Genomic DNA, 25,035 nt, shown 5'->3' with positions numbered 1-25,035 from the left:
GGCTGATCATCAAGATGATGACAAGGTTTGTTTAAGCTCAGGTCGACCATAGCTTGTTATTGTATGTATATATTATTTCGGTGTAATGTCAATGTGTTTTTAAAAATGGCAGATCCTTTGTTTTCATTATCTTGGTTCTGCAAGTGACGTATCTCTGTAAGCCAAATAGTGCTTAGCTGCACGTCTTGCTCCACTTTTCAGTACCCTTTTTTTGTGCTAGGTACCCTTTGACAGAGGAAACAGCCATAAACGCACACCGAACCAAACCGTACCATTCCATAAGTCAACAATCTGGTCAAAACAAGACAGAAAATAGACTTCTAAACTTCTAAATTCAGATTTTTTCTTTATGTAAAAGTTCGGATAACATTTTAAGTAGATTTTAGAAAACAAGAGAGCTGTGCCAGAGCGTGGTTTGGTTGGACTTTGGCGTGGTAGACTTGTAGTGTGAGTGCAAAGCAACCCTGAGCCCAAAACTGAAGATGCAACATCACATTTAAGCAACTGTGTCATATGGATTTATGACTCATTCTTACTGTTCAGTGGCGCAAACTGTCATACTTTATTAAAGACACAAAACCCTCACTGCACTACAGCTGCACCTTCAGCAAACCTAATACGTGCAGCATGATGACTTTTAAGATCATTTATGAGCGTTAAACGTTGTGGATCTGTTCGGCAAAATTATTATTGTATTATATACAGTTGAAGTCAAAATTATTAGCCTTTCTTTAATTTTTTTTTCTTTTTCAAATATTTTTAAGGAATTTTATAGTTTTTTATATATATATTTTTTTTTTCTTAAGGAGAAGGTTTTATTTGTTTTATTTCAGCTAAAATAAAAGGAGTTTCTATTTTTTTTAAACAATTTTAAGCAATATATACATTTTTCGCTTATAAAAAGAACAAACCATTGTTACTCAATGATTTGTCTAATTACCTTAACTTGCCTATTTAACCTAGTTAAGCCCTAAATTGCACTTTAAGCTGAATACTAGTATCTCAAAAGTATCTAGTCAAAAGTTTTTAGAAATTAGTTATTTAAACTATTATGTTTGGAAATGTGTTTCAACTATATACAGGGGGCTAATAATTGAGAATGGCTACTAATTCTGACTAATTCTTGTATGCATTTGCTTTCAGTCTTGAGCAAATTATTGTATTCTTGTTAAATAAAAGCCTTTTTAAAATGGCATTTTATTACTGTCACAGTTTATACAAACATATCTGACACTGAAAACTGCAAAAACAATGCTGAAATGCAGCATTAAATCACAGGAATAAATGAAATGTACATACTAAACGTTCTTTTAATAAATTAAACTACATTCAATAGGAAAACATATTTTAAATAGCAAATAAATGCAGCCTTGGTAAGCAGAATAGAGACTTCTTTTTTTAAATATATATTTTTTAATTCTCACTGATCCCGTTTGAACTAACGTTTGACCAGTAATGTATATCTGGATCAAATAACAGAACATGTTGGAATACTTACACCAGCCTATACATATGAACATCCATTTCCTCAGTTTGTCTGTAGAGTATGTCAATACTATGGCAGTGTGCAGATAACAGCCTTCTCCAAACATCCAGAAGAAATTGGTCACATGGAAATAATTATACGCCGCTGTGACCAGCCTGCACCAGATCTGAGAGAGAGAGAGAGAAATCCAGTTAGATGTTTTAGAAACTCTCCTTAACTGTGCCTGCGGAAATCGCCATGCCACTTCTGCTTAGACGTCTCTGTTTTAAAAGCTTTTATTTTAATAGCTTAAGGAAATGAAAGCTTATTGGTGTGTGCACGTGTGTGTGTGAGGAAGAGCTACTCTTTATGACTGAAGCAAGTTCAAACACACCAAGCAGGGGATAAAATCTTTCTAGTTTGAGGGAAGGGATGGTGCAGATGGGTGAATGGGATGGAGATCTGAAACGAGGCCCCAGGTTGGAACAGATTTAGATGAAAACATGATGAAAGCCATTGAGTTGTGGCTTCACATGACAGGAATATGAGGAGCACAGTACTTGCTCTTGCTGTAGGATGTATTACAGTTTTGGTCAATGCCAAATTAACTTATATATTTGAATGTTTTTAGATTTGACAGATTGATTTAGATTTAATTGCTACATTTTAAGGCAAGAGCAGTTTTGTGGCGTCTTTTTTAGGCATTCTTGAGTTAACACAAGACAAAATGCAAACAGAGAAGTTGACTACATGACCTCCTGTGTTTCAAACTGGCCTGTGCCATGCATCTTACATATAACATTTATGCAATATTTAAAATAGTGCAGATGGTTCGTTTTTAGCTCAAATAACATGATTTCATACAAAATCTTGAAGGTATAAGTTGATCTCAACATTTTATGGATTCAATTTGTATCTTATTTGTAGTAAATATTGTAGTTGTATGTATTAGTTCATATGAATATAATTGATAGCGTGACAGTGTACAATACTAAAGCAATATCATGTTTTAGCATTAAAACAATTAGAAAACTACTTGTGCAGTATCCATTACATTTTAAGAAGTTCTGAAGGATCATCTGCCACTGAAGTCTGGAGTGTAATTTGTGTTATTTTACATTTACTTAGTTTTACAACATTATTAGACCTATTTTAAGAGTTTAGATCCAAAAATGTCTAATCTATTCTTCTAAATTGAACATTTTTCTCAGGCTCTTGTGGCTAGGTTCAGTAATTTAACTTTTATGTCAAAGAATAGGTTATTTTAATTGTCTGGAAAGTGAACATTTTCGAAATAAACCTAGAAAGTTGAGTAAAATTATTGTTTTTGAAGGAAATTTCAGATGGCTATTAGAGGTTTTTGCATCTGAACTATTCATTTATGCATTATTTTTTATTTTTAGTGAGCAGAAATCAATTACTTTAAAGCCATTAGAAAGAATCCCATACCCCCAAATGTGAGAGTGTTACAGCAAATGCCATAAATTTAAATTATAAGTAGTATATTGTCTGTATATTAGTACTTAAAAGCACATTACATGACCATTTTCTAGATTTCTTACCTCCAGCCCATTCCTAAACATACAAGAAATGCAACCCAGGCTTATTCTGAAAACGTTTCCCTATATACATTTCTGGAGAGATGTAAATCGACCAGAGGCTGATGTGTATGCTTTTTGAGATCTCAAATCGCGCCTGCTGTTATCGCATTAATCCACCAGATGCCACTGTCGACTGACTAACTGGCTTACTGAATGACTGACCGATCACCCTCCTCCTTCCCTAAGCCCAACCAATAGTGTTTTCAAAAGAACTGATTGACTCCTCCCACTCACTTTCCTAAACCCAACCAACAGTTTTAAAAAGCAATGCAGAAAAAGAAAATCCCTTATCTGATTTTACCGTGTTTTCAGATTTTCCCACATTCTCACCCTGTTGTTTACTTGTTTATTTATTTATTTTTTTGGCTTTTGTTTTTGTCTTATGTACTTTCTGGAACCATTCTTCACCTGACTCAAACCCCATCATCATGGCGAGGTTACTGCACAAACTGGTAATAGTGGGAAGCTGTACATATTGGCGCAAGCGGTCAGCTGGTTAGCACGAAAAGGAATGGCATCCTACCACCCTGTAGCATTCATTTTAAACACGAAATGCAGCCATACATTCTTTTGACTACATAATTCGCGATTTTCAGAAATGTATATAGGGCTTTGTTTTCAGAATGAGCCAATGTTGAAGAAATGCCTCACATTTAACCAATAAGCAAGCAGTACTTAAACATATTTGTTATTATTACTAAATATGCACTCCCTTAATTAAAGTGCTACCAAAAAAGGTAAGAAGCAGCGGAAAAGAAAGTCAAAAACGTTGATGACAGAGACATTTAACAGAGAGAAGGACAGTAAAGCAGCTGGATGAGAAAGCAGAGATGCTCCTGACATTTGGAAGAGACAAGCTGGCACATCAGAGGGGTTTCTGTTGGAGTCAAGGCTCTGTTTAATCCTGTTTAATCCCAGACGCCGCTCCTTTGTTTTGGCCATATTTCATCACTGGGCTCTGTCAAGTTGTTGTCTCAAGAGAAGATAGAAAATCTGCCAGTCCGGGCTCAAGATTGAAGATTACAGCCGTGAGTTATGACTCAAGAAGGAACTCAAGTGCAACCAAAAGATTATAAACAGTCAGACCTACGATTTCTCTGTCAAAGAGGTAATTTCTGCAATGTTCTGCTTTTAAAAAACATGAATAAATCAGGGTACCACTTTATATTAAGTGTTGCTTATACCTGCAAACATATATGGTAACTAGATATTTAAGTAGTGTGTAACTACAGTGTATGTACACACTAGTATGTACTTGTGTAATATTACTGTAACTACACACATGTAACAACAAACTGAATAGTTGGTGCAAGTTCAAATGTGTAACAGGACACTAGTAACAACACCAAGAAAGTACACATCTGTAACAAGAATTATGTAAGTGCATTGTGCAACAACAATATGTACTTGCAGGTGTTTTCCCATTTTCACGTACTTTCTCATGTGTGCAGACAATGTACTTAAGAACATTGTATTAGAATAAGAACGGCAAAACTACCGCATTACCAGTGTAATTACACTGTAAATTAAATCCTCAGGAGTGTAAAATGGTCACAAATTACCGTGTAATATATAAAACCTAAACCTTGGTGAACCTGTTTAACAACAGCAAACTTCTGCCAAAAAAGTATAAATGTAGATATAAATATACAAATGGCTTATGTTTAAATGTTGTTTTAAGGTAAATTGTAGAATCACATCAGTAAGTCACATTAAAAAGGTAGTTTACCAAAGATTGTGTTATTAATGTCCTGATACACATTTGAACTTACACATACTATTCAGTTGGTTTTTACATGCATGTAGTTACACCAATATTACACAAGTAAATACTGTGTACCGGTGTGTACAAACACTGCAGTTACACACTACTTACACATCTAATTTTTATATATGTTTACAGGTAAAATTGACAGGTATAAAGTGGGACCTAAGTTTTTAACTGTATGTTTTAACTGAAAAAAACTTTTTCATATTGTCATTATCGGGTGTTGTGTGTCAAATTTTGAGGAAATACATTTATTTGATCTAATTTGGAATAAGGCTGTAACATAAAAAAATGTGGAAAACGTTAGGCGCTATTAATACTTTCTGGATGCACTGTATATCTATTTTTCATCAACCTTTACCAGAAGAAAAAATTTATATCGAAATGAAAATCATTTAATGAATTATAAGGACATCAATTCAGAAAATCAGATTAAGTAATAAAATAGACTGCATCTTTAGAAATTGAAAGATAATACATTTAAATTCATGCAAAATATTGCAAAAAAAAAAAAAAAAAGACAAACAACAACATTTCAACTAAATTGTTTATCTTTTTTTGTTTCTCTAGATTTATGCTGTTTTTGAAATTTTGTATTTAATATTTTTCTATACCAAAATTTTTTTTAGTTATTTTGTTAGATAAGCTCCAGATTTAGCTTCAGTTTTGACTAAACTAATGTATATGCACAAATATAATATTGTATAGCTTCCTATTATAAATATGAATTTAAAAGAGAGATTTGTCAGATAGATTTGAGCATTTATATATGCTGAGCAGTGTATATGAAATGTTATAAACAAATGCAGTTTGTATAACAATTTTGTAAATAAAATATAATTTTATAAAACATATTTTTGTTGTTACAGTGCAGTAATATAATTTGGAAAGTAGAACTCTTGCTATTTTCTCATTATGGACACTTATTATTATTATTTTTTAAAATTTGTGTTAAATAAAAAAATAAAAATAAAAAAAAAACAAGTGATCAAATGAGGCATACTGTGAACTACAAGGCTGTTCATAGATTATTTATGATTTTGTTCAAGGCATACTTTTTATTTTCCAGACTTTAATCAGCTAATAGTTCACACACCATTACATGTGTTCAGTGGTAATGATTTTCTTTCAACATGTGAAATGGCAAGGGGGGAAAAAACGAAAAGCTTCCTTCATAAAGTCCTTAGGCTCTCAAAAGTACTTCAGAAGATTTTACAGCCCCGCTTCATAATAGGCCCCCTGGTGCGATAGGAATTTAGGACTCGTGTACAGATTATAAGCTTCTGTAGGATCTTTATTGCTAATTTTGCAGTTACTCACTGAACAACATCTTTCATTAACTGCCGATGCATAAATTCTTCACAAAGTGACACTTTTGACAATAAACCTGTCATTCTGCACTATTAAACCGGCTGAAAGACTGTTAGCTCTGCCATGAGCCTTTTCTAAACGGATGTCACTTGTACATACAGCACAGCTCAACCTTGTTAAGCAAAGCAGATCAATGAGCCAAGATGGTCTTTGAGTAAACCTTCTCAACTGGGTAGCTGGAAGCGTAACTGAAACTATTGAAGACAAGAGACTCTCTGGCATCTTGTGTTTACACAATTTCCTTCACAGTTAAACAGCCTCCAGCTCTCTATTTAGTCCAAGAAGTCTTGTTCTATTTCACCCGGAAAGGTCAATCTGTACACAAATCATTTCTTATCATTCAAAGAGCTTTCGAGAGAATTGGGCCACTGCTGTCTTCATTCAGACCTGGAGGAATATGTAATAGCCGCTTCCGCTTTAAAATTCCATGCAACTTTTTGCATCTTTTTTTAGGTTTCTCTCCAGGGGAGTTCAGAGGTAGAACTAACATGCAGATCTTAGCATGAAGAGCCAATTAAACCGGTCTTTGCATTAAAAAACAGATAAATATGCACAAATTATACTTTGTCAACAGCCAACGATGTGTATCAAGGACATGATGCAATTGAACTTCGATACCATCTGAAAAACACATGCATAATAAAGATGAAGCTGAATTTCAGCCTATGAATAAATTAATCTGGATGTATATTAAATTCAAAACACTCTCTGCGCCAGACGTTTAAGGAATTTTCCAGAATGTCTAAATGTTAAAATCATCTAACTTCACATGTGTAATACATAATAAAAGCTGACCAAGTACATGTTTAATCTCATTAGGATGAATTATGACCAAAGTTCAAAAGTAGAAAGGAAAGACACACTCTAGTTTGCACCTGACGCTTTAACAGTACAGAGGCAGTCCTTTTCAAATTTTGTAATTTAATCAAAATACAATCCATAAACTGTGAGTGACAGTTAAAAATGACCACTACCACCACATGTGACCCGCCATTGGACTAATTCTCTAGTTTGCTTGAGTGTATGAGGCAAATGTGACGTCACTGCTGTGTTTGCGGGGGTTTGCTTTGGGTGTGTGCGACATAATTTCAGCTGGCGGAGTGCATAAAATTTCTTAAGACTTGAACGAACAGTTTGTGAGGTGCTGCGATTCATTTAAGTTGAATATGAATCATTTTAAAGAGATTTTGCCTATAAAAAATACGCCTGTCCAGACATCTATATGATTTGTCTATGCATAATCATGGGAATAACCACAAGACCAATAATTCTTGGCTAGAAATTGCAACAGACATGGAAAAGGAAGAAAAGTTTTTGTAAAAGTTAGGAAAAATCTGTGCGATAAGTTTGTTAAAACCAAAAAAGGCCATGGCAAAAGTGGAGACCCTGTTGGTTTTAAAAAACAATTCCAGAAATATGTTTTTTTTCCACCATTCATTTTGAATAAAACAATTTAAAAGTTACAAAACTATGAGGAACAAATTATTTCTTTGATAACTGAAAAAGAATAATTAACCTACAAGTTTACATAATAGGAATGCCCTGTTTTTCTGGGCTTTATTGGTGATAATGGTCAGGAATGTTAGACCATTATTGCCTTTTCAAAATAAGTAGAGAACTCAAACTAGCCAGACAGTAATGTGTGAATTGCTAAAAAAAAAAAAAGTCAGTATTTGTTAGTGAGTGTACTTTTTTGCTTTTATTTTTTTCATAATAAAAAACATATATTTGTAGACCAACCCATGTTCTGTTGTCATTAATATTTTAATAAACTTTAATAGGTAAAACTGTCTGAGATATGAACAAAAGCAAGTGATGCATCAAAGTTTGATAAAAAAAAAAATCTTGAATTGATGTTAAAAGCTTTAGAATCCTTAAAATAATTTATACAAATCTTGAACGATATTAATAATATGACATAGTTCCGGAAACTTCCTACTTCTATGTTTATTAGCAGTTTGCGACAATGCTGCTAGGGGGCACAAAGGGATGGGATGCGAGTGGAAATATAGAAATATTCAGTAGCTGTAAATACCCTGCTACTTGTAAATGAAAAAATAAATCGTGTGAAAAACCTTATAACAAGCTTTATTATCATTGTAAACGTGTTGAGTGCAATGAGGATTCATTTCGGAAATTAAAACTATATGAATCTATAGCACCCTGACTTTTTCATCAATGTGATTATTTTATTCTAAAATAACTTTTGTATTAAAAATAAAAAACACAAAAGAGTCTATCTTGAATGGCCCTAAAGGACAATGCATGCATTTCAGCGTCCACTACTTCTCTGTTGCCTGGCAACTTTCTGCTAACAAAAACTTTGTCTTGTAACTCATACACAAAATTAAATTATAGTAATTATAGTATTTTTAGGATAATGAATTCATAAAATATGATGGCAGACATTCAAGGCTAACCGCAATAGAATCTTTTAATGTAAATATGACATGACAATATGATGTCTTGGGTGAATAGTCAGAATGACCACTATATGGCCATTCAAGTAGATACAGAATTCTGATAGGTCCATTGTTAGTTCTTCTCTTTTTTCCACATTCCTTATTTTTTTTCAAGGAAAGAACTATAATTTGCTTCATGAGCTTTGACATATGAAAGGAAAAAGAAACTGCTGCTAAACTACACAGAACACAGAGGGTTTATATTAAAATCAGGACTTTTTTTTCACCTTTTTTTACAGCCTACTATTTCAGAATCTGTTTCACGAGTTGGTAAATGTCACTGTTTTGAGATACTATATAAAGACTGTGAAGTAATTCATATTTGCACATTATCTAAGAGTGGGGTATGCCCCAAATTAGCATGAAAGTATTGCACGGTTCCACCTGATATAAGAACCAATTGTGATTATTCTGCTCACCTGCTACCAAAATGTTTTTTGTAGTTGATGTCCCTTTGTTGTGCAATTAATAAAGGTTATTTAGATGAAAGTTCTTTTTCTTTATTTTCTTATTAACGAACTAGGGGTAACAATATGGGAAGATTATTATTCAAGAATAGTACAATTGTGGCAAGATAATACACAAAATCAATTCATAAAAATGGAAAAACCATGAATGAATGAACTAATAAGCGTGAGATATGTTACTTATTAAGTGATATTAATAACGAGAGAACACTTTTCAAGTACAAATCAAAGTTATCAGTGTCCAAATTACACTGCAGCATTTCAGATTGATATATTTACAGAGGTGCCTCGAGTGTGAACACGAGACCAAAACACAAAGCAATGTCTTTATATTAGAGTAGATGCAGCCTGATGAATGTACGATGGAAGAGCCCTCTGGAACTGATATTGATGTGGCGGTAGATGCATTAATTGCTTTGCTCAGATGAGTTGATTAAGGAAGCACAGAAATGCGGAGGGTAATTAATTCTCTGCATAACAGTGGACGGTAAGCTGTTTGTATTCCCTCCCAAACACACACATCCAGTGCCAACAGTGGCATACAATCTCAAAGTAGTTAGATTTCCACATCCGTTAAGAGTGCAGAAACAGAGACCGCAGGTGCTGGGGACAGCTTTTGAATGCAATTAATAAACTTGTGTTTCCCTGCATGTGTGCCAACATAATAACACTGACGGGGGGCGAAATAAGAGAGAATTAGTGCGAATGAAGAATGGATGGAATAAAAGAGAGGTTGTGTGTGCATTGTGAGATTGAACAACAGTTTGTGCGTGCGCTGTTGTGTGTTTTGAAAGGCAAAGAAACAAGAGAAGCAGAGAATGTTTGTTTACTCACCACATTGCTCTCATGCACCTCTGGATTCATGGTGAGCTGAACCACGAACCAGGTGGCATTTCGCAGGATAAATGCTGTAATCAGGTTCCAGTGGATGATATTTCTCAGACACCGGATACTCCTGGGAGAAGGAAAGATGGAGGAGGCCAAAGATGCAAAGGAGGGAACAGAAAGAGTTAAGACGTTAGATGAAAACCCTCTGCTCATCGAGACTTTTTCTGTTGTCATTTTCACAGGGTTTGAATGCGCTCGCAGCGAGGCTTCATGCTGTTTTATTGGTAGATCCATTGTGTCATCGAGTTTCCTCAGCATGCAGTCCCATCAGAGCACATTATGTTTATCTTTAAATGGCACACTGACTGCGTAGAGTGGCTGTATCTTCAAGTAATGTGCATTTCATATTCGGCACACCTATGATATGCCTAAATGTAATTGATGTCAGTTCATTGAAAAGGTTAGCAAATTACACTGTGTGACTGTTAATTAGAAAGACTAAACCAATTTGATTCTGAATAAAAATAGGTAAATGAATAAAAATATTATTGTATGGTCAAAAAAAAAAAACACAATCATTTACTCACTCTGAAATGATGTCTGCTGAAAAAAAAAAAAAAAAAAACAATTGGAAAAAAGTGATGATGCCCACACTGTAAAAAATGCTGGGTTGCACACAATCAATTTGCGTGGGGACAACATAAAAGAATTAGGTTAGCTTAGTAGTTTTTACAAATTTAAGTAGATTGAACATGCATCAATTAATTTGTTCCCCTTCCCCAAAAGAAAATAAAATCAAGAATTGTGTTGTTTCAGCTCATTTTAAATTAGTTTTAACAAACAGCAAACATAATTTTTTGACTGCATTGACTTTTATTACACTGTATGAAAAAAAAAACTGACTAAATATAGTTAAGGTACAGTATCTTTTCTCAATGTTCTGCATTAGAAACTCCAAGTTTGTTCAAACTACTTATTTAAAATGAGTTGAAACAACAATTATTTAGTTGTTTTTGGGACAGCCCAATTGTTTTAAGTTGAGTCTACCTACATTTGTAAAAATAATTGAGCTAACTTAATTTGTGTTGGAACAACATGAAGGAATTGTGTAGAACTGAGCATTTTTGCAATTAAGTTTTACACAATGAGTGTGCAAAAAAAAAAAAAAAAAAATCAAGCAGCACTTTATCCAACAAAAATGTATATTTCAATTCAGTTTATTATTATATTTTTTATTTTTCAAGTAATATATTTTAAGTTCAAAACAGTTAAATACAAACGTTCTTGATTAAAAGCTCAAGTAAAAAATATTTGTTTTGAACAATGTAAAATGTTAAAGATACACAGGCTTACAGTATTAAAAAGAAACTCAATATGTGTTGTACTCTTTTAGACTTAAAATATTGTTTAAGGCAAATTAATTATTTAAAGTGATTAAATTTAGAATAAAACAATTACTCTAATTTTTTTAATTGGATGAATAAACGTTGTTTTGATTAAAGCTATATTTTCTTATTTAAAACATAAAGAGAATTTAAATTAATTGATTTTCTTCAACAAGAGAAATACGCTTTGTACCAAATTATATGAAATTGTTCACATAGAGAAAATATTGTTAAAATATAGGCAAAAATAAGGCAAATTATTTATTTTTTATTAGGTCAAGTGATCAAATTTAGATGTGAACAAATACCCTACTTTTTTTTATTTTTTTTTTTATTGGATGAATGAAAGCTTCTTCCAGTTAAGTAGATTTGTTTTTGCAATTACTTTTTAAAATCCGTTTAATGGATGTTAACGCCTTCGGACCCTGTGTCCATAATTTTTGAGGTTCCTGAGAATTTCATCTAGTTTGAAGCCTGCAGTCCATAAGAGGGAATGATTGTCATTGTCGTCCAATCAAATGGCACTAAAGCTCGGCATGTTGTAATTTGAAAAAATAAATAAATACATGAATAAAAATCCACTACACTGAAAAGATGACATAACTTTACTCAAAATACAGACGTACGTTACATTTACAATGTTTTTATTCAGATTTATTGATATGTTTGCCAATATTTCATAGATTGCATTTACTGATTAAAGTTTAAAATCCTTTGTAACACTGCAAGCTTCTACTTCTGTCTGTCCATTAGGATGAACAATGGTTTTAAAATCTGTTACTGAAATTAATTCTCCAGTAAGTTTTATATAAAAGAACTATATTGATGTACTAATTCATTGCTGAAACATTTTTATATGCAGATTATACAGATCATGAAGTTCTTGAGCATATAGCAGCTATGATATGGAAAATATCAGATGTGGACATTATGTGGAATAATGAGGAAGATGAAGATAAAGTTTGTTATAAACATGATTAATTTAACAACAACAACAACAACAACAAAAAACCCTCAAAATTAAAGTCAAAATGTTACAATCTTAAAACCAATATTCTTTGAAACTGCCTTTTTTTATGTTACACAGACTAAAGAACATGTACATGTTACATACAGTACTTTATAATGTTGGAATAGTTATCACTCAAACTTTCAAATGTGAATTTCCCGATTACAGATAAATAAGTATGTTCTTATTCGTTTTTATCCTAATTTTAGACTTTATTTATTTATAATTTATTTATTTCTAAGCATTCAGTGAAAGTCATTAAGCATCAAAACAGTACAAGCTCAATAAATAACAGAAACTTACATTTACTGTAAATCTGCTCCTTTAACAATGACCTCTTTGACCATGTGCAGTTTTCCCATGATCATCCTTTCTGTTAGATTCATATCCATTACAATGTTGGAGTCAGGGTGATAAAAGCAATGAAAAATGTTTTGCTACAGGAAAAACCACATTAAGCATGGTGCCTAACAGTCTTTCTTTGTGCGCTTTGTACTGCAGAAAATGTCACCAGTGCCTCAAGAGTAGCATTAGGATTAGGCTGCTGCTTTTGGAAAGCTACACTCCACCAATTTCACAACAGGTTTCATGGTTCTGAAAGGCCTTAAGACACAGACGACTCTAATATGCAACACTATAAATGGACAGTCTGTATAGTGTCGATTTAGAGTAGGTCAAGAAGTTGAGGGCAAACTCAATGCACTTTAAGTGAACTTGGCTTTCAGACTGACTGCTCAGATTTGTGTCATCAAGCGATGAAAGGTTTTGCCCTAATGGAAATCACAGCATATACAGAGTCAGAAAGGCTTTTCCTCGTCGGTCAGGCTGTATATTCTGATGTGTGCTGCTATATCGAGATGCATTTCTTTGCGAGCTTCTATTTTTGCCAACTAATATGCTTCAGAATTTGATCACTTGCTGTTTTGCATTACTTCTGCTTTGCTGTATTGTGAGAACGTGTTGCTGAATGACCTTTCTTTGGCCTTAGGACTGTTTATATGTGATGAGTCAATAGCGTCATACTGCTATTTTTTGTACTTCAATGCCAATCCTTGTTTAACATTGTGCTCTTGGCACGATAAAACTAAGAAAAAACAACTTTTTAACAGCCAAGCATAAGATGTGTTAGTTTTTTTTTTTGATTATCATGCGAAAAGACGAGGGTTCAAAACCCAACCATTTTCTCAAATCAATGGATTCAATTTGCATGTGAACTTGACAGTCAGTGATCTTCATGCATTTTCATTCTTCTCGCAGTGTGTTGTCTTTTTTTCAGCTTCTTTCTTTCATTCTCTTAAATTATGGCATACATAACAGAAGTGAGACTCAAAGGTCAACTTGCCTGTGATATCAGCTTCAGGCTGGAGACGGTATTTATGACTGACCAAAGACTAACGGTGACCTCCAAATCAAAGCCACCACCATTCTAAGATATACAGCAGTACTTGTCAGATTAGAAGAATAAAAGAAAAACTCACTGAAGCTTTTTGTAAATACAGAGAGTCTTAAGGCAGTTTATCACTGCCACAAACAAACACCAACAAGGTCAAAAATCAATAGAAAAACATCAAGAACTGTTCTAATCATCTAAAGGCCAGAATTACTGACTGCTTGTGTCAGCTCAAACCTTCCCTTCGGCATAAAAAATGTGCTGTTAGGATTTTTTAAAAACAAACAGTGAAGAATTAGTGATCAACAGGCATTGTGTAGATAACCTTACTGCATGTGTATTTGTAGATACATTGCAGATCATTCCCCTTTCAGATGTAAAACTTTTGCGAAGAGAGGATTTAAGTGAATTATGCAATAAAATATATATTAGATCTGGTCATTTTTCTGGTCAAGTATTTGCACCATTATTTAACACCCCCAAAAGAATCTTAGCTAAACATACACATAATCATACTGAACATGTTTTCGTTTTATTTGCATGTGAATTTAACGGATACTATTGTTTTAATCAGGCTACTTCTTTTACAGTGTTTTATAAAATTCAATTTTAATAAATCAATATCAAATCTTAAATCCCAACCTTTATAGATTGACCTTATAGATACTGTAGGCCCATGCAAAATTTGCACCCACAGAAATCTACAGATATCCACAGAAGGTTTTATTTATTTATTTATTTATTTATTTATTTATTTATTTATTTATTTATTTATTTAGTTTTTATATTATTAAGTAATAATATTGAATACTATGCAGGAGTATTATGATAATTTATGTACAATACAGTTTGCAAAGTAGTATTTTCTGTCTTAGTACATATTACAGTATATGAGAAACTTAATGTACAAAACAAGTTGTTCTATTTGTATTTGTGTACTTTAAATAAGTGTTAAAAAAGTTATTTATTTTTATTGAATGCAATAATTCTTTAGTTAATGTTGTCTCAAAATCATTATATAAATCTGAAATATTTGATTTTTTCCACAAATTTATTGGCAGTTCATACCCCTGTGGCAGCGCCTGAAAAATCAGCGACTAAGCTGAAGAAAAATGAATGAATGAATGAATGAATGAATGAAAATCTGTGTAGAAATAGCAAAGTCAGCAGATTCTGTCTGGAATAGCCTGCAGTTTAGTTTGATTCCAATCTGATCTTAAATACATAGTGTAGGTTTGAGAGATAAAATGTTGTTTTTTGGAAAATTATTATGGGAAAATGTAATTCCCACACTCAAGAGTGGCTGTATAGCTGCTATATAGTTATATAGAAGATGTTGTCCTCCATAGTTATAGCACAAAATTAACACAAATGAAATTCTTATAATCACTCCATCAGGGTTTCAACCGCAATGTCAATATTTACCAATATGTCATGCTGAATTACATTTATCTCAGGCAAATCATTCAGCGTCCATGTCTAGTTAATTCACTAGAGGAATTAACTTATTCAGTCTATATAATAATTATATTTTACTTTATCTGATAGTGAGTTTTAGAGCAAAATTGAGTCTAATTATAAAATATATTATTAAAACATTAAGTTAAATGATATGATATTAACTAGAGGAATGAACTTAATTAATTTATATAATAATAATTTTTTTTAACTTCATCTGTTAGTGGTATTATATCTAGGCACACACAATCTGCACATTTTAAGGCCATAACTGAGTCTAATTACTGATAAAATACAATGTTTAATTGAATTATATAATATTAACTTTAAAATACATTTATTACGTTTTAAAAAATCAAAGTACTATTGCTGAATATGCAAATCTTTATATTATTCATGTAAAATAAAGTTTCTAAAGTAATATACTCTGTCTTTTAGATATACAGTAATATTTGACAGATTTATTTTGTAAACCTTAAATAAAATAAAATAAAAATGGATAGTTTATTGCATGTAATAAGTTTTTTAGTTACAACACCCTCAACATGATTATGCATATTAATTTATTTAAATTATTTTACAAAATTCTGCATTGAAATAGCAAAAAAAAAAGTCTACAGATTCGGTCTGGCTCTGGTAATATCTTAATTATTATAAATATTTAAAATAGTGTCTAAATTATTGCATTACAAAAGGAAATTGGAGTAGAAACTATTTTAGATTTAGATGTTAAAAAAAAAAAAAAATGTAATGGTTTAATGTGATCATGTAAACTTGCCCAGATAACTAAATCCGTCCCAAACAATTATGTAAAAGCACAAAATGAGAAGAAAGCACCATTAACCCTCATCTTAAAAAAAAAAAAAAAAAAGAGAGAATGTGGATCACAGTCATCTCCCTAATGATCCCATGAGACACATCTACAGTTCATATGAAAATATGAGCTGACGTTCTTCATGCATGTTTAAAGCTGAGTTATGCCAGATGAAATGTACGCTGAAACATACTGTAAGAGTCCATCCTTCATCTTCTTCCCCAGAAACATTAATGTTTTAAGGTTTATTAAGATGTAGATGAGCAGGCACATGACACTGATTTTACAGTTCCTCATATTTCATTGATTCGTTTAAGTCCTGTTGGCTGCTGGACAGGAACATATTGTTGTCATGAATGTTTATGAGCGTAAGAACTGATTAATATCCATCTTTCATTCGTTCTCAGAGCCTCTGACCTCTTATCCAATTAGCTCTGACAGCTCAAAAGAAATGAATGTAAAACAGAGGGAAAGAAAAAAAGAGGAAGGTTTTGTTGAATCGACCTCAAGCAATCAAAAACCTGTCAGTTTTCATGATTTTTATCTCCAAACAATCCCATCAGCTGAAAAAGAAATGGGAGCATGCTGTGATAAACAGAGATTTTTTTTTCCAAAGCTGAATATTCTTGAATGCTTATTTTTTCTAAACATCTAATCTAAAACAACTAATGCACTTAGTCAGACGGATCCATAAACACATTTGCACTTGGACAAGCAAACACGCAAATCCTATAAACACAGTGAGCAGTTGCCTCAGCTGGGCATTTACGCATCGTATCAGCAGGGCGATTCCAGTCAGGGGAAATTCAGTTATCGCAAAAGATGCAAGAAAACAAATCATGGCATTGCTCAGCACCAACGCCTGACTGTGATTCTCATTAGCAGATCAAACTTGAATAGAAAATGATATCAGCGTGAGATGAAAAGAATTTTTTTTTAAGATTTTTGGGTAACACTTTCTAATAAGGTTCATTAGTTAATGCATTTACTAACATGAACTAATCATGAACAACACATGCACAGCATTTATTAATCATAATTGAACATTTACTAATGCATTATTAACGTTCAAGTCCATGCTTGTTAACATTAGTTAATGCACCGTGAGGTAACATGAACTAACAATGAACAACTGTATTTTCATTAACTAATGTTTATTAACATGAATAAATACTGTAGTAAATGTATTGTTCATTGTTTGTTCATGTTAGTACAGTAAATGCACTAACTAATGACCCTTATTGTAAAGTGTGACCGATTTTTTCTTAAAAAAAAAAAAAAAAAAGAGGCAAACAGAAAAATACATTTTAAACAATATGTTAATCTGCCGTTATATGCTTGAAATACTAGACCCGGAAGGGACGTGATGGTGGGAGAAAAAAATGGTGGAAGAAAAAAAAACAGAGTGATAGGAAAACATATTTTTAAGTTTCTTTGCATTCCCTCGTTCTCCACAAACACTACCTGTTCACTTCATTCATGTAAACCCTCATGTTTTTGCCGAAATTCTCCCGTATTTTACCATTCTATCCCACTATCATTAAGTATTTTCCCATATTTCTGATATAATTTTAATCTTGAAAGCACGCTGAAATCAATATTAAAATGTCTGCATTCACTTTCTTTACATTGACGCTGCGCATCAATTGTCGCCTTTCATATGCTACCTCTGAACCAGTGAATGCATGTATAACCGCTGACTGACAGATGCGCTCCGTACAATAAACTGATCCCAGATCGGCTTCTGTACACGCCATTTACAGAGCAAAAGTGTAGGACACTTTTGGATTCGGGTGTATGTTTAAACAGAGAAATACCATCTCCGTCCTGCATGTTTTATTTTAACCAGCTAATTTTCTCTTTAATGAGCACAAACAGTTTCTAAAGTAATGGAATTCTTTCATTATAGATCTGTGCATTCTAACAGAGACACCTCTGTTATCAAACTAAACAAAACGAGAGATTCATTTGCTGCTTACTTGTTTGACAACAGAGGTGTCACTTTAAATGGCGTGTGCAGAAGATGATGGGATCAGTTTATTGTACAGAGCGCGTCTGTCAGTCAGCGCTTATACATGCGTTTACTGTTTCAAAGGTTGCATATGTAAGGCGACGATCGACGCACAGCTTTAATGTAAAGAAAGTGGGATAAAATGGTAAATACAGGAGAAATTCAGCAAAAGTAAGAGGGTTTACATCAATGAAGTGAACAGGAAGTGTTTGTGGAGAAACAGTTTTGCGAGAGAACGCAAAACATCTTTGCGGGGGAACACAAAAATCTTAGAAATGTTTTCCTATCACTCAGTTTTTTTTTTTGCCACCCAGTTTTTTTTTCTTCCACCATTTTTTCCCCACCATCATATCCCTTCTGGGTCTCTGTAAAATACACAGTCTCAATTTTTCCATTGCTGATTTGAGAAGAAAATGTGTCAAGCAAAAAGAGATGCGCTTTTACATGAGATTCTTTAACACACTCTTGTTCTTAGTTTGAAGCATAAAGATAAATAGTGAAATAAAAAGGAATTATAAGACATATATAATTAGATTTATATTTATTTTATGACACTGACGTTATTAAACACTAACTGGGATGGATATATATCAGACACAAGTTTTAAAGCTTTCAGTTGCTAAGTGTCAAGAGTTCAATTTAAATCTTCCATCACTTGTATTTTATCTATGTAATATTTTATATCTACACTTTATTAGGGACACTTTACTAGTACCGGGTTGGTCAACCTTTTGCCTTCAGAACTGCTTAAATCCTTTGTGGCATAGATTCAAAAAGGTACAGAAAATATTGCTCTGAGATTTTGCTTCATAATTACTTGATAGGATGACGCAGTTGCTGCAGATTTGTCGGCTGCATATCCATGATGCAAATCTCCTATTCCACCACATACCAAAGGTGCTCTATTGGATTAAGACTGGTGACTGTGGAAGCCATTTGAGGACACTGAACTCATTGTCATGTTCAAGAAACCAGTCTGAGATGATTTGTGCTTTATGATCATGGCACATTATCCTGCAGGAAGTAGCCATCAGAAGGTGGATACACTGTGGTCATAAAAGGATGGACATGGTCAGCAACAATACTCAGGTAGGCTGTGGTGTTGGCACGATGCTCTGTCATCCATTATTCATCTTCACTTTTAAGTTTAAACAGTTTAAGTTTATTTCTTCTTCTTCTGTTGAACACAAAAAAGAAGATATTCTGAACAATGTTTAAAACCTGTAACCTCTGACTTCAATAGTATTTGTTGTTCCTACTATAGAAGTCAATTGTTACAGGTTTCCAACATTGTTCAGAATATGGATTGTTTTTCCAAAGTGATTTACATTTGAGGAGCAATTCAACAAGAAGAGGCTATACACACAAGAAGTGCTAACTATACAAAGAAACTGTTAGTGCTCCGAGAATTAAGTGCTAGACTAAAGAGAGGGCAGTTTTTTTTTTTTTTTTTTTACAGAGAGAAGAGTGTTTCTACCGGTGCTTTTTCAAGCCCACTCACCAGTGTGAAGCGCACTTCTTAATTGCAAAATACTTTAAGGCTAAGGCTTGGTTGTGTTAATAAAATGCAAAGTAATGTGTGCCCATGTTTCACTTGAAGGAAATCACTTTATTTTTTCATAAATCTCACTTTGATTAAATACAGCTACACAGCTAACATGAAAACGACTTATATATTTCCTCGTTCCTCTAAAAGGCCCGCCCTCAAGTGACTCTGATTGGTCATGTGTCATAATGTGCTGTGATTCGCGGATCGGCTCCATGTCACGCCCGTACAAGCCCACGCGTTTTGTGTAATATTTTTTCATATCAGTCGATATCGATATTTATCACGATAAACGTAAAATCTTACGATATCACGATAAAACGTAAAAGATTTTCAGTATGCCAATCACTTTGTGCAGCTGATTTAACACATTTAGTGAAATATTTGAGATGTCTGACAATATAAATAATAAAAGAATAAACAAAAGAACAATCTTAATTCAGCATTTACTGTTCAAGTTTTTAATAACCAAAGACATTACCTAGACAAGTTATTGGATATTATTGTTCAACATCAGAAAAAAAATAAATAAATAAACCCGGATTGGAACAAGTAAAAGGTGAGTTATGAGTCAGTTTTGGATGAACTCTCCTTTTAATGGCGAGTATGGTTAATTTAGGGTGAAATATACTTTAAAATATTTTATTTAGGGATGCTAACAATTACTTGATGATCTACTGATTGTCAATAACACTTTAATCAATAGACCTTATCGATGGGCAATTAAGCATGGACATGTAAAGGTTTAGTTATGCTTTGCACTGTGAGACGCGTCCACGCATTACATCATCAAGTGTGTGCAGTTTACCTTATGCATTCACCCTCTTGACATCACATATTGTGGGACGCATAAACCCAGTTATGCGCAGATCTCCGTTAAATCCGCAAATGTTTTAACCAATATTTTCTGACAGACTAGCACAAATAGGCCTATGCAGACTCTCGTTTTACAAATCGCGCATTACAACGAAAACATGCGGGGAGCCTCTCCACACGAGCTTCTAAGCTCGAATCCGAGTTTATTCTTTCGAGGTAACCCAAGAAATCTATCAGTGCTGCGAAAAGACTATCCAGCTTATGCTGCTCTGACCGCGCTTATTTAATGAATTAAAATGAAACCGTGAAAATAGTTTAATGGATTGTTTTTGTTTTGTGTGCGCGGTAAAAGTATTTTTGTGATCTCACAAGGCCCGGAAGAATTTTTTTGTATTTGCCAAATTTGTTCATTGTAGGCTTTGCTAAGCTAACTGTGTAAAAACCAAGGTCTCCCTTTGCATTGAACTTTGAGCATTTTACATTCAGAGATGTTGTTTATGTTCACACAGCTACATTATCGTAGTGGACCACCCTCTTTAAAATATCTCAAACTAATCAAGGGTCAGAAAAATGGATATTTTTTTTTTTCAGAAAAAAAATCAGCAAAAACATTAAAGCTGCAAGCAGCGATGAAAGAAATCTCACATCTGGCCTCATCGCTTCCCGGTGGCCTCAGAATGACAGGGAGCAGTCGACAATAATAATTTAAGCTGATACGTGTATGAAAATAAGCAAGTCGAGCTATTACTGTGACTCAATCTTTGCCTTCAGGAGAGCAATTTCAGCCATCATATGAATTTTCAGGCAGATCAGACATTGTGTGGCTAAGTTATAAGTACCTCCTCATCAATGGCGAAACACTGAACTATGTCAGTCTGCCACAGACACACCCTTTGACAAAAACTCAAGATCTTCACAATTTCACATTGCAAAACTTGGATTCAATCTGATAAAATTTCTAGGAGGAGTTTGTTACAGTGTAAAACATGTCATTTCCTATTGCCAGCAGGTGGCGCTATAACTGTAACTGAATATTGGCATGTACCCGTGTTTAGGTCAGGACTCTTATCAAATGTGTGGATTTAATGGCAGATCGGACAATGCATGTCTGAGTTATAACAACATCCTTTTTCATGGCGATACAATAATGCTTGTGTGAGAGCCACAGACACTCCCTTCGACGAAAACTCTAGATCTTCGCAATTTAACACTGCCAAGACCTTTAGATAACAATACCCAATTTTGGTGTTGATCTGATAAAATCAAACTGCAAAAACAAAGTTTGTTTTTAACAGGACTCAATAAGCTTACGCGTGTAGTTGCTAGTGTGCAAAAGTTTAAATCCCCATCACAGTATTTTATCATCGACCAGCAGGTTGAAACTGATAAAGACGTTAAGGCAAACATCGGCAAAGCAAGAGCTGCTTTCATCCAGCTTAAGAACATTTGGGCTTCGAGAGAACTTACCATGACCACGAAGATCCGACTGTTTAACTCTAATGTGAAATCAGTATTGTTGTACGGGGCAGAGACCTGGAGGATAACCAAAGCTTCTACCCGAAAGATCCAAACATTCATCAACACCTGTCTCAGAAAGATTCTTTACATTCGCTGGCCTGACACGATCAGTAACTCCAACCTATGGAGAAGGACCTGTCAACCTCCGATAGAACTAGAAATCTGGAAGCGAAGATGGGGTTGGATATAGGGCACACCCTACGCAAACCACCAACTAGCATCACTAGACAGGCTCTCAGATGGAACCCCCAAGGGAAGCGGGAGAGAGGCCGTCCAAGAAACACCTGGCGATGCGACCTCGACGCAGACATCATAAGGATGGGTTACACCTGGGGACAAGTAGAAAGAATAGCCCAGGACAGGAACCTCTGGAGATCTACCTTTGGCGGCCCATGCCCCGGAAGGGGTGGAGAGCATAAACACAATCACATTAATGATGCAAAATTTTAGCCCTGATTTTTCCTCACAGTCTAAATATCATAAAACATCATCCCAATCTATTCACTCTTTTATATCGTTATTTTCTTTTCAACTTGCTTTACATACCTTTACTTATTCCTTACAACCTTGAGCATGCACTCTATGCTGCACCGAACAAAAAGAAACAACAAGCATTAATGGTGGAGTTTAGAGATCTCAACTGTGATATTCTACTCAAATGAAAGTGTAATACAAACCAGTCTCTGTGTGCTGAGATTAAGGCCCTTCTAAACAAGTTCAGCAATCTTACAAGACCATGACAAATCAAACAGCATGACATGGATCTAATAAACCTGGGTACAATATGCATCCAGACTTTATGGTTATGACACCTACTGAACTGCAGGCTATGAAGCCAGTCAGTAAATTATCAGCATGAGCTAGTGCTAAACAGAGCAGGATGAAAAATTGTTTAAATGAAATAAAATAATAATAATAATAATTAGTAGGTGGCAGTGGAGGAAGATAAATAAACAATGCAAATTCTTACTAAGACTAATTTAATAGCAAAATAAATGTTTAAAAATGTCTTTACACTTTACACAGTGCAGGGCAAAATTATCATCTCTCCTGTGAATTTTTATTTTTTAATATTTACCAAGCGCTGTTTAATGGAGAACATATTTTTTTCAGCACATTTTTAAACCTACTAGTTTTAAAGATTAATTTCAGACAACCAATTTGTTTGTCTCTGTCATGATGACAACATGTTATATTTTTACTAGTTATTTATTAAAATACCAGCATTAAAATTAAAGTGCAATTTAAAGGCTTAACTAGCCTTAATTTAAAGGGCACCAAGGATACCCTTTTTTCAGATTTAATATAAGTGTTTTGCATCTCCAGAATGTGTCTGTAAAGTTTCAGTTTTAAACACCCATCACATTTTTAATTGTACCTTTTACAAGATTCTGTTTTATACATTTTAGCACCAGGGGGGTGTTTTGTCGTACTGCGCCTTTAAGGCTAGTCCTCCCCACCTACCGTTTCTACAAGCATTTCTACGTGCCTTTATTTCCTCCCTCGGCTACGTCAGACACCAGACAGACTTAAAGGAAAAAGATCTCACGGAGCGTTTTTGAGAAATACAACAGTAAGAATACTGTGAAAACTCCCTTGCTAAACGTCACGTGGAAAATATTTGAGAAAGAATGAAAATTACACAGGAGGGCCAATAATTTTGCTTCAACTGTATATGATTATTGGAGATACCATCAGTAACTGTATTATTTTACGTCCTAAATTAAGCTTTTTTAACTCTATCTATTTTCAAACTTAATAATGAAGATTGGATAGCAAAATTAACCATTTGCATGAGTTGACATTCTTTTAATTTGTTGAATGTTGATTTGTTGATGACAGCAATCCTGATTACAATTGTGAGAAAAATAGTTTTAATTAACTGCTTTCATTGCCAAATGAGCCATTATTGTATTAGATCAACTATTATTGCTCAAAAACATCTAAACTAGACTAATACTAGATTAAACTTTACCAAGCAAAAAGCTCACTATATGCTGGTTAATAAAAAAAATAAATAAAAAAAAACATCTGACACAAGATTAAAAATTGAAAAATATAAGAAAAAGAAGAATACTGCTGTTTTTAATGTATATAGTTTCATAAAAAACAACACATTTGAATATACTACCTAACAGAACTGTTACAATAATACAATACAATTATTTATAAACACATTTATGGACGGATGGATGGATGGATGGATGGATGGATGGATGGATGGATGGATACAGTATGGTTGGATGGATAGATGGATAGAGTATACAGTAGATAGATATGGGATGGATGGATGGATGGGGTATACAGTAGATAGATATAAGATAGATGGATGGATGGATTCACTGATAGATAAACAGATAGATACAGTATAGCTACAGTACAGATAGATGCATGGATGGATAGATGGATGCATGAATGGATGAATAGATATAGATACAGTATAGCTACTGGATGGATGGATGGAAAGATAGATAGATAGATAGATAGATAGATAGATAGATAGATAGATAGATAGATAGATAGATAGATAGATAGATAGATAGATAGATAGATAGATAGATAGATAGATAGATAGATAGATAGATAGATAGATAGATAGATAGATAGATAGATAGATAGAATTGTTAGTCATCCTTTATTTTAAAGCTCAATAAACTCTTAATTTGCTGCTTATTAATAATTATCAATGCAGTAGTTGTGTTTAGGCATTGGGCAGGATTAGGAACGTAGAAGAATATTATGGAGGATAAGATTTATAACTACAAATAAACAGCCAATATCTTAATAATAGGCAGGTATTAGTTAATAATTGGTAGTTAAACTAAAATGTTACCCATTTATTTTCACAATACATTGTAAGCATCTGAACTAAATAAATGTATTTGACCATGTTCATTTTAACAACTGCCTAACAGAATTGTTGAAAATATGTTCATTATACATCATTGGAATGAATGGGAACACTAATGGGCATCTTTCTCCAGGTATTGCAGACCTCCTTGAGATATAAACAGCCATTCAGCTGTAATGGGAGCATATCAAAGAGGAGAGATGTCTTGTGCCATCAGAGAGTGGCTCCATTAGAGGACCAGAATACAGATAAAAAAGTATCCGTGGATGCTATTT

The 25,035-nt window shown here is 33.6% G+C and overlaps 1 protein-coding gene across 2 annotated transcripts in view; it reads right to left on the bottom strand.

Annotated features, from left to right (window-relative positions):
• Positions 1 to 25,035, bottom strand: part of crhr1 (corticotropin releasing hormone receptor 1) — a 225,860-nt gene that overhangs the window by 33,330 nt on the left and 167,495 nt on the right. For both annotated transcript variants that reach the window (XR_012400935.1, XM_691254.8), the window contains exons 7-8: positions 9,969 to 10,089; positions 1,499 to 1,652 (exon numbers count right to left, since the gene is read on the bottom strand). Coding sequence is in view for 1 of the 2 variants with exons in the window: in XM_691254.8 (XP_696346.3) it covers positions 1,499 to 1,652; positions 9,969 to 10,089 (275 nt within the window). In the remaining variant the exon portion in view is untranslated. The remainder of the gene's footprint in view (positions 1 to 1,498; positions 1,653 to 9,968; positions 10,090 to 25,035) is intronic.

Source organism: Danio rerio, chromosome 3 (genome assembly GCF_049306965.1).
Source record: "Danio rerio strain Tuebingen ecotype United States chromosome 3, GRCz12tu, whole genome shotgun sequence".
Lineage (NCBI taxonomy): Eukaryota > Metazoa > Chordata > Actinopteri > Cypriniformes > Danionidae > Danio > Danio rerio.
The sequence above is the reverse complement of the archived record's forward strand: the minus strand, read 5'-3'. Positions and strand labels throughout refer to the sequence as shown.